This window comes from Cinclus cinclus, chromosome 12 (genome assembly GCF_963662255.1).
Source record: "Cinclus cinclus chromosome 12, bCinCin1.1, whole genome shotgun sequence".
Taxonomy (NCBI): domain Eukaryota; kingdom Metazoa; phylum Chordata; class Aves; order Passeriformes; family Cinclidae; genus Cinclus; species Cinclus cinclus.
The window spans coordinates 18,555,371-18,566,887 of NC_085057.1; the positions used below are offsets into that span (position 1 = coordinate 18,555,371).

At 46.4% G+C, this 11,517-nt stretch overlaps 1 protein-coding gene across 1 annotated transcript in view; it reads left to right on the forward strand.

Annotated features, from left to right (window-relative positions):
• Window positions 1–10,856, forward strand: part of WNT7A (Wnt family member 7A) — a 32,425-nt gene extending 21,569 nt beyond the window's left edge. The window contains exon 4 of the mRNA XM_062500566.1: window positions 10,377–10,856. Coding sequence (XP_062356550.1) covers window positions 10,377–10,856 — 480 coding nt within the window. The remainder of the gene's footprint in view (window positions 1–10,376) is intronic.
• Window positions 10,857–11,517: the final 661 nt, after the last annotated feature.

Genomic DNA, 11,517 nt, shown 5'->3' on the forward strand with positions numbered 1-11,517 from the left:
TTTAGTTGACAATTCATGTACTGGTGGAACTGGTGCTCAGCTCTGTTACAGGCATCCTGTGGCCTTCTGAACCAGAGACCTCAAGTGATTGGTTAACTCTTTCTTAAAAACATCCATCTCAAAGTGAGGATTCACTTGTGCATGGTTTACAAAGAGGAACTGTCAAAGGCATTGTTGGCTGCTGCTGCTGCTGAGCTCGTGTGTAAGTGGTGAGTAGGTAGAGCTGTTCAAAAAAAGCAGCAGCACTGGGTGCTGTGAGGGTGAGGTGGCCCAGGGGAGCCCCATCCATCCACACCTCAGAAGTGAATTTCTAAGACAAAAGCTTCAACTGTTGCTTAAAATGATAGAAGTGCAGAATCGCAGGGTGGTTGGGATTGGAAAGGAAAGAAAAACCAATCTAGTCCCAGCCTGACCTTGGACACTTCCAGGGATCCAGGGGCAGCTGTGTGCTTAGGCTGCAGTCAGCATTGCACACAAATGTAGGAAATTCCATTTTCTTCTGCACAGGAGAAAGTTTTCATTGAGAACAGGCCAGAAGATCCCTGTTAAAATTCTTGGCCTGAGTCCGGGCATGCTGCTCTTGGCAGCTGTGGGGCTGCAGGGAGATGCTCTGCTGGTAGGATCTTATCTCTGAAAAGTGGGAGCTATTTGAAAATGTGGAAGTGTGGACCTATTGTCCCAGCTGCAGCAGGAGGGGGAAAGCACCTATGGATTGAACTTAATTGGCAAATCATGTTTGTAATATTTCAATTAACACCAAAGTCGTGTTACTTTATGACAATATGAGTATTTTGAATTGTAAATGCAAAATGTGTGGAAGTCTGTTCACAATACACACTCTGTCATTGTGATCCAGCTTCTGCTTTACAATAACTAACATAATTGCACGGAGATTGTCTGGAGGAATAATAAGAGATTTCTCTTAAACTGACAAGAACGGCTCTCAATTCCCTGAGCAGCTGTTGCTTGAGGTGCCAGCCTGGTACCACCCAGGGTGCAAGTACCTGTAATGGCAATGGGCTTGGAGCCTCTGCCACAGCCCAGGTTGTGTTATCCCGGGAGGACAGTGGGGCTGGGAGAAGGAAGGAAAGGGGAGTGGGTGCAAGGTGGCCCAGGTGCTCCTCCCAGCTTAACAAATGGCAGGTAGGCCAAGCAGGTCATGAGTGCCTCTCCAGTGCCATTTCCTGAGCTGTGAACAATGTCAGGACTGCAGTTTAAATGTGTCTCTCTTTGTACCAAATACAAGCATAGCTCATGCTTTGTTCTAGACATAAGAGTTAATGAAGAAGTTAAGCTAAGACACTTTGTGTTTTTATAAAGGCAGTACTGCAAAATTGATGGAGAATGCTTTGACATTGCCTAAAAAGGTTGATAGAAAGGAAAACCATCCCTTTTAACTAAAACTACTGACTTGGAGAACTGAAATTTATAGATATTTTTCAGCATGATAAATAATGTTCTGTATAGTATCATCTGCTGGGTACCTAAGAGTTAACCCTCCCAGTTTGGTATGCAACCAAATGAAGCTATAATTAACTGTATGTGTCTATTGGTTGGAGATGTTTGGAAGCAATATGAAGTGATTATATTTTGCAGCTCATGCTCCTGCCAGTACCTGGCTTTGTTAGTTTAGCACAAGAGGTGTTTCCTGATTACTTGTCTGGAATCAGCGATGCTGCTCTCTCAGTTTCCATCACTCTTTGGAAACTTTTCTCTCGACAGCTTAAGCATTTGTCAAAATGCTCTACCTGGTGGCTCCCAATTCTTTATACACAAGAAGAGAGAGAGAGCTTCCCCTCCACTGGGAAGAGTCCCACAGAAGGTAAATTTCCGTGGGAATGAGTCAGGCCTGGGTCAGGCCCTGTGCATCCGCTGTGACAGGACAAATTCCAGTTGTGTCATTTCTTGTTTTCTCTGCATCTTTTTTTTATGTGCAGAATGACTCAGGCTCCATGACAAAGACCAAAGCCAGGGGCAGCAGTGATGTCTTTGAATAACACCAGGAGTTTAACTTACTGTGTTCCCAAACTGAGGAGCATAATTAAATTCAGTTCCTCTTACCTGGGACTGCTTCCCATTTCTTCAGAAGTATCATGCAAAAACATGAACTACAAGTGCAAGCTTAATGACATCTTCATTCAGAAGCCCCGAGAATGGGTGAAGGTCACTGTCCCAAGATCAAAACCAGACACTCTAGACACAGCATGCTGGAAAGATTGTATTGACATTGAATGAGTCAAGATCAGCAGACATTGCCCAGTTTAGATTTCATTGACTTCACTATTATGATCCATGCATTGACTGCAGGGATGATCTTGTAGGGTGAAGCAGAGATTAAGGAAAATTATGTTTTTAACAATGGACATCCATGACATTTTTAATATGTAGCAAAATGCCATACAGATCACTATTTTAGAGAGTCCTGATTGGAATCTTAGGGTGATTTGTAATTGGTGACCGGAATGTAAGGAAGGCAGATACGACCTAAGAAGAAATGTTATGGAGGTCACATGTCAGAAGGCAGAAAAATTGCTGCCTCATTTTCTTTCTAAACTTAGTGTCTTAGTGTCAGTGAGCACCATGCTGGTTCTTCATTTCCAGAACTCCTCAATCATCATCTTTTATTCACTTCTGGCATGAACCTTCTATCCAGTAACTTTGTGGAAAGGAAGATATGTACTGTGGAAAACTTATGTAGTGATAGGAAAGAAAGCTAGATAACATAACCAACAACTCTATCTGTAATTCTGTGCCACCACCCCCGTTCCCAGCCTATTTCAGCTTCATCCTACAAAGTGCCCAGCTAGGCCAGACAGCAAGACTGTTCAGTATTTCACAAACTAAAATCCATCATGTCCACAGTGTCAGTTTTGCTTGGACAGCAGCAAGTAACAATCCTAGATAAATTTTTCCTTTATCTCACAATCCCCTTTCAGTAAGGGGCTAGGAAATCCCATTTTCATTTAAATATAGAATATAAAATCACACATTGAACGTCTTTAAGACAATTCAGCTATATTCTAATAATAACAAGTGAAAGCATAATAAAAGAAACCAGACTTTTTTTCAGAACTATTTTTCCAAGTTCCTTTTATGACAGATCTTTTAGACTTCCTACATGATGACACTTACTTGGCACTGCATTGATCCAGTCTAATCTAGGTGATAATGCATCTCACAGGAGTTATTTTTCAAAAACAAGTAGTTTATCAAATCCATCGACAGTTACGTTTTCAAATTATTTCCATTTTTTCTGGTAGAATATTTGCCTTGCTTTTAAATGGAAAACCCCTCAGAACCAAAAGGCAAGTGGTGCTGCAGGCAACACCTATACCCAGGAACCAGAACAGCAGTGAGCCCTCAATAAACTGCCAGGCAACCTTTCAGATAGTGAGCCTTTGTCATCAGTAACTGAGAAAGCCCAGAGTGCCACACCAGGACCCCACTTCCCAGCTGCTTCCAGCAGATCCTGGGAAGATGCTGCTCTCAGTCTCTTGCCTGATGTAAAATTTACCTAAGCATTAATTTGGAAATTTGTAGTTGAAATTTGTAGTTTTCAAACAGCATTTCCTGTGACAGGGTGGGTGAGGAGGTTTTGCACTGAACGTGCCGCAGAAAACACAGAGAAAGAGCAGGAACTTTGTCCCAGCCACGTCCCTTTAAAGCACAGGAAACCCAGCCTGAGGCTGCAGCTCCAGCTCGAGAATGAATGGGTTTGGTCTGCGTTTTGATGACCAGGGAGAGATGGGAGTGCAGGTCCTTTCTCTCTGGGGAGAGCTGCACTGTGCTCAGGAGAGGGGGGAGGATGAGAGGGGTCCCAGGGTCCTGCAGCTGTAATCAGACACGGTGGGAAGGGACAGGGTGAGGGACAGAGGACAAAACCCCTGGGCAGACCCGAGACAGGAGGGCCTGACCCCACGGGGCACAGAGAATTGATTTTGGGGGTGTCACTCCTCTCAAACCCCTACAGGTGCTGACCTCTCAGCATCAGGGGCTGCGCATCATGCCGCTACCTTTGCGGGAGGATCCTCCTGGAGATCAATACGAACTGCAGAGCCTCATTTGACCTTCATTAAGCACAAGTAGGATTGCAGAGCAGTCAGAGAGAGCTCCTGAGGGCTGGGCAAGCTCAGCCTGAGCCACATGCTCAGAGCTCCTTGCACAGCTACTTGTGTGAAACCAAGAGGGCTTGAGCTGAGGTTTACCCCAGGAGCAGGTGAGGTGTTCTCCTAGAAGAGCCCCTCAGTGCCAGAAAGCTGAGGAAGAAGTCGAATTCTCAGGAAGAGAATTTTCTTTCTTCATGGAAAGGGTTGTTAAACACTGGCAGCTGGTTGCTAAACTGGTTGTTAACTGTTAAACCAGTTGTTAACTGGTTGTTAAACAGCAGGGGCTGCCCAGGGAGGTTTGGAGTTCCCATCCCTGGAGGTGTGCAAGGACACCCTGGCTGTGGCACTCAGAGCTCTGGGCTGGGATCAGAACAAGGTGGGGATCAGCACAGCTGGGACTGGATGGGCTGAGAGGGCCTTTCCCCCCGAAATGTTTCTGCGGCTCTGAGGAATTGTGGCTCCTACAGCTTGAGAAAAGGCAAGGGCCAGGCCTTATGGTTTGAGAAGAGCATTAATTAGGTCATGTGAGAATCCATCTCATTAAGTCTCACCTTTGAAACCAGTTATGTCCTTTTTGTCCCAAGCTCAGCTATTATTCAAAAATAAAAACTATAAAAGCATTCGGTGAAATTTACTTTCTGGACCCAGAAATGGTGATAAATTGATTTAGTCTACAGCAAGTCACGGAGGTTATCAGAAGTATAAGAAAAATATGCAGGAGAAAATATTTTTTGCTGCATTCCTCTCAGCTTTCACTGGCCCTGCTCTTGTTCATTTGCTATTCTGCACAGTGTTAGGCAGTGACTGAAAGGTACCATCTCTGTGATTTAAACCCAGGGAGAGAGGAACACATGCCATTCTGTTTGCACGTGCTGGCAGCACTGTGTGAGCACTCTGACCATGCAGAAAGTCTAACTAATATTTGTTCTTTACTTGTCTGACATACTGGGGAAACAGAAGCTGCATTTCAAAAATAATTCCTGCATATGATCAATTTTTTATAAAGATGAAATAAAGGGTGACTAATATTTCAGGCAGAAAGTACAAAAATAAATATGAAACTCTATAAAGGGCATACAAGAAATGAAAGGAACATCCTGCTTTGGGTGGCATAGAGAAAGATCAGAAACAGGACAAAAGATTGAATTTCTGAGAGTAAAACATTTCTGGTCTTCATGTTTGAGGGTGTCATGACTTCAAGTCTGGAAAAAGTTTTTTCTGCTCTTTAAAATAGGATATCCCTTAGTGAAGGTAGATGGTGTTGGGAAATCCCACCCAGCTGTGGTTTTTGCAGCAGGGTGTCATTTATCAGAAAGCTCTTGGCTCTCTTCATAACCAGCCCTCAGACCAGCAGGTTGCCTGATTTTCCTGAGACACCTCTTCCAAGGAGAGCGCAAACGTGCTTTGATTGATGTAGGTCATGTGCTGTGGTGATCCCCCACTCATTTTTTATTAAAAAACCAAAAATTCTTGTCATGAGAAAAAGGATTCAGCCTGCCTGGGGTAGCAGGATTTCTGGGACAGTCACAGCTCGTGATGTTCAGGAGCAAAGTTGTTTGATACTGACTTCAGATATTCTTTTGCAGGGATTTACTTATCAAAAACATGAGAAAAGGAGTCTTTTGGCTGCACTTAATCAGATCTTCATGAGATGTTCAAGTGAGGTATCAAAGCCTGTCTGGAATGAGTCACTCAGTGTGGGACACAATCGTTTCCAACCTCATCCCAGTCTGTTTGCCAGAGGAGATCAGTGCAAAATGTGCTCCTACAGAACACATTTGACAGCAGCTCTGTGTGTATAATTAGTAGCCATCCACTGATGGGAATATTTTCCATCTTTTCTGTTTAAGCGTATGCGTTTGCTAATTTTAAACTTGCATTTGAGTGTTTTTGATGCAGTTGCTCACATTTCTTAAAGATTCCATAGGATTTGTCTCTGACAGCAGGGTTTGGGGGTTTTTTTGTGCTCTCTCCTGTTCTTTATTTTACAGTCAAAAAGCACTAAGTATTACTTGTGCTGCCCTCATATTTCAGAGCTTTGGTGCTAAAACAGTCCTGCAAGCTACTTAAACAGTAGCATCCTTTTGAGATTAATCTCACACTTGGATAAAACAAGTTGCAGAGACATTTCCTAATAACTTTGAGAGACATAATCCTTTTGCTGTCTGTCCAGTCAGTGCTACACATCCACCCAGTGCCTTTTTCAATTCCTGGTCTCACTCTGCACATGATTTGGTTCTCAAGTTATTTTGTTGAAAGACTAAATAAGACAGGACTTTATTCTATTAGCTTAAAACATTGTTTTTATTCAATGAATCCCTTTCAGTAGAAAAACAAATGTATCTCAACATTATTCCCAAAGTTTGAGGAGCTTCATCTTACTTAAGGAACTACAATTGCCTCTGTAATAATATAAATCACCAATCCTCACCTTTCACCAGCTGAAAGAGGTATCAGTGCATGGCCCTCCCCAGCCTACAGAAATGTTGTGACCTCTCTCCAAGCCCTGCCAAGTTCTTCAATGGAGGGAAGATCTCACTCATTTTGCCAACGCTTGTGCTTTCCTTGACCTCTAGTGAAGGCGTGTGTGCAGACATTTGCAGGAGGCAGGAATTTCCTGACCCAGGTGATCTGAAGTCAGACAAAATTAGGCAAGATCATGGCCTTGGAGGACAGGAGTCAGTGTCTCACTAATTACCTGGGCTGCACTTGCAGGCTGGGTCTGGGGTTATTGTGGCTGCAGCACTGGAGGGTGCCTGCCCTGTACTGATGCTGTTCCCATGGGACTCCTGCTGGAGGTGGGATGATCTCCAGATCTGAGATGTAGGCCCTTAAGCACAGCTTTGACATTGAGGGCTGCAGAGTTCTGCTGGCTGAGCTGGGGCTGGGCAGTCCCTGACCCCACAGGTATGGATGTGTGGGATTCTTGGGGAACTTGGCTGCTTTGGTGCTGGGAGCCCAACACACCACTGAGTAACTTGGGACAGACTCTGGGCTGAGAAGAGCCCTGTGTGGGTGTGAGTGGTGTGTCTGAGCACACCAGGCACAGAACCAGCTCTCCATGTACCCCACACCTGGGACCCCTGGCTCCTGCACCGTGGAGCTGGAACAGCCCCTGCAGCTCCTGGGCCGCTGCTGCGACACTCCCATGGCCAACCCCAACATTCCCTGCAAAGCTAAAGGGGGAGAGCAAACAGCTGTGTTCCCAATAGCAGTGCCCAAAGGTGCTGCATGTGGACATAATATCAGCACGGACAGCTAGCCCAACTCTCCCCACACAAACTATTTCCCAGAGGCAAATGGCAAAGGGAGACAGAGGGAGAAACACATACTGACAGTTTGCTGTAGGAGCTCAAAGAAAAAGTGGACAAAGCTAAAAGAACTCCAGCTCTTTGTCTGCATTTAATCCAGTTCAGAGCACCCACTGGTGCATACAGATTTACTTCCCATGGCTGATGAAGCTGGATATGCCCATTTGGTAATAAACAGGGGATCTGGGATTAAAATTCTGTGCCCTCCAGGCTCTTATGTATTAGGAAAAGTCAGTCTGTAACACACCTAAAGTTTTAATCTAGTGTAAAAAGTATGAGCTGCAGGATAATTCCTTCAAAGAAACAAATCCTGAAATAAAAGGTGAAGAATGTTTTCTGGTTTTAACACAGACCAAGTTTTTAAGGGAAGGGCACTGATTTTGGCTCACAGAAACCAAGGAAAAGACTGTGGCCTGCTGTCCCTACCCAAAGAATCCCATATTACAGTCACTTGTTCATCGGAGGGTACTGGAATAATATAATAATATTAAAGTACCACCATCCCTGTATTTTATTGTCAAGCAAATAGTCCAAGCACCTGCTATCAGAGTACAATAAAGCCATCAAATCACCACTGCAGGGTTTGTTTTTGCTGAGGCCAGACAGTTCAGGTTCCATGTTCCTAATTTCTAAAGGCTGTGGAGCCAATTCATCGCTTGCTGAATTTGCAGGACACGGCCCTGAAACCCCGGACAGGAGGATGGATTTGTGTGCAGGGACAGAAGCAACAAAAGGGGTTGTGAGCCACAGGTGGAGCGGCTGGGTTTGAGGAGACAGGTCTGGAGGGTACAGCTCAGCTGCAGAGTGCAGGGGACAGAAATGAGGCAGATGTGCCAGAGAGATTCCAACACAGAATTTGGGACCTCTGGCACCTCTGACAAGTGCAGAGAGAAAGGGAGAGGGAGACAGTAAACCTTAGGAAAATACAAAAAAATTAATGGAAAAGAGAACAATAAATCAGCACTTTCTCATCCCTCTGCTCCTTCCCGTCCCCCTCCGAGTGTTTTTGGAGCTCTGGGAAGGAGCCCTGGCACTGGGGCTCAGCTGGTGTTGCTCTAACTTCTCCTGTTCAGGCAAAACCAGACCTTTTAGTGCCGAGTGCCAGTGGCCAGGCCTGGCTGAGAGCTGCAGAGCAGGGGCTGGCTGTGTTTGGGGCGCTGTGACCGGGGCAAGAGCCCAGCCAGGACAGCAGGCTTCCCAAGGAGCTCCCATCCCTCTGAGACCTCTGGCTGTAAATGGGATGATAATGAAATATCCAAGAGGCAATTTAGGCTACTTAGCTACACTTCAGGAAAAAAAAGCCCCTACCTGGCTAGAAGGCACATGATGTGTTTTGTGTTAATGTTCCAAGACAATTTGGCGGATCCCCATGGCAGGCCGGTTGGAAATATTTTGTTGCAAGTTAGAACATTGTACCAGGCTGTAAGGCCAGCCCCTACTAAAAGAGCAGTGATTGAATTAGGGTTGAGAAATGTATCCCTGGCTAGTTTCAATTTCAAAAAAGAGAGCTTTTAAAAAGGTACAAATGAGGCTAAAGGAATTTATGTTATTTTTCCGGTTTCTGTGCTATAACTCCTTTTCCATCTCCTCATCTATCTTCCAAGTGTCCTGCCTCATGAATGAGTGAGCAATAAAAGAAGTATGCAGTGGCTGAGAGAGAAACTCAAGGTAACAAGATAAAGCCAAAGCTTGAGCCGAAGTGAAGATACAGATCAGAATATGAAATTTTCTCACATCTGAGTTTTAGGATAGTCATTAGATAGTTTGCATGAGAATCTGGTTTAAAACCAGTAGCACAAAATGTGACCTAGCATGTGCTGAGTTCACTTGTGTCAAGGGATTGGACCTGTGCTTTCTGGGGTTGTGATCCTGTCTTCAGACCACATTTGCTGACAGTCTTCTCAGAGACTAAAATAAAAATAAAGCTATTTCACAGAATCAAAAATCGCAGAACCACTGAATGATTTGCATAGGAAGAGATATTCAGGTTAATCTAATTCTAACCCTCATTCCGTGGGCAGGGACACCTTCCTCTAGGTCAGTTCTCTGTCCTTGCCACTCCTGGCTCACACTGAGGTCTTAGGCTTGAGGTCCAGCCTTGGAGCTGGGCTTGGCTTCTTCAGTGCAGGCTGCTGTTTTCTGCTGAAAATGGCCACTGACAGTGTCTGCTGCTTCCAAACACTCCAAAATGCAGGGAGAGGCTGGCACAAAGGGTTAATTCCAGTTTCCATATCACGGACCTCTCTCCAGCTCTCCCGGCTTCCCAGGTTTGGAGCTGCATGGATCAGATGGGTTTTCTCAGGGAAAAATGATGTGGCCACTCCCTGAGCCCTGATAATCCCTCGGGCTGGGCTTTCCAGTGCTGGGCTCTGCCAGGCTAGGCAGAATTTCATCATCAAAATGATTGTGGCGTCTTTCAAGTAAAAGAAAGTGGGAAATTAATTCCTGGAATTAGGTATGTTTGCTTGCATTATCCCAACATTGCTGCTGCCTGGGGTCAGCTGTAGGGCCCAGGACACAGAGCAGGGACTAAGCTGCGCTCCAGTTTTATTTGGGAAGGACTGGGCTGGTAACAGCAGGAGAAGATACAGGGACAGAGTTTCAGGGGATGTGAAGGCAGAAGGGAAGATGAGGCTTGTTAACCTCAAAAGGAAAGTATCGGGCGCTGGGCAATCGTGCTGGAGAAAAGCTGTGCCTGAGGAGGGTCCCATTTGAGTTTTGGTCCCTCGGCTATGGAGCTAGGCAGAGTTATCCTCCCTGCCAAACTCGCAGTGCAGAAGGAGAATCAGCTCTGCAGGCAGAACTGGGTCATACTGATGAGCATTTGCTGCCCGGGACAGCAGCGTGACCTGTGTGTGGTGGCAGCTCCCACTGCAGAACAAACCCATCCCTGAGTGTCCCCCGGAGTCATCCAACAGCTCTGGTATTAATGCATCCTTCTTTGTTCTTCTAACCACAGATCCTGGAGGAAAACATGAAGTTAGAGTGCAAATGCCACGGCGTCTCGGGGTCCTGCACCACTAAAACCTGCTGGACAACACTGCCCAAGTTCCGGGAGCTGGGCTACATCCTCAAGGACAAGTACAACGAGGCCGTGCAGGTGGAGCCCGTCAGGGCCAGCCGCAACAAGCGCCCCACCTTCCTCAAGATCAAGAAGCCCCTTTCCTATCGCAAACCCATGGATACAGACTTGGTGTACATAGAGAAGTCCCCCAACTACTGCGAGGAGGACCCGGTGACGGGCAGCGTGGGCACGCAGGGCAGGATGTGCAACAAGACGGCGCAGCAGTCCAATGGCTGCGACCTGATGTGCTGTGGCCGTGGCTACAACACCCACCAGTACTCCCGGGTGTGGCAGTGCAACTGCAAGTTCCACTGGTGCTGCTACGTGAAATGCAACACGTGCAGCGAGAGGACAGAGGTGTACACCTGTAAGTGAGCACCTGTCCGGGGCTGCTCCCGGCCTGCATACATTTGCACATGCACCCGGCGTACCTGAGCGGGACTGCGGGGAAGAGCTGCTCTCCCCGGACAGGTGCTGATGGATGGAGCCCTCTCCTCCCTCCTCACGTTTCGTCGCTTATGTGGATACACATTTCAGACTCTATATAAAGTCAGCCAAGGAACAAAAACAAACCAGCCCCACCCCGGGCCACCAGACACACAAAAGAGAGAGAAAAGGAGCATGTCGGCGAGCCCGCATCTCGGAGCGCTGCCTGCCTTGCGAAGAGACGCCAGCCAGGGAGAACCCCCGGCTGTGGCACCGAACTCCTGGTTTGGGAAAGGGGCGGACAAACACTTCTGTGTGCGAGGAGAAGGGAGGGGTAGGGGGAAGTCCCCATTCAAGGGCTTTGCGCAGGATGGGATGGACAGAGCTCCCCCGTGAATTGCCCATGGGAGTGTGTAAATGACAGAGATTTAGGCTTCTACACTCGTGAAAAGCTTCTACTGCTCTTGCCCATCTTTCCACTTCACAGCACTTGCTGCAGCAAGAAGAACTGTGGAAGGGCTCTGTAGACACTGCTTTATCTGCCTTTCTCCTGTGTGTGAACTGCAGATTTTAGCACAGGGATTTGGGACACTTGGGCGTAATAATAACA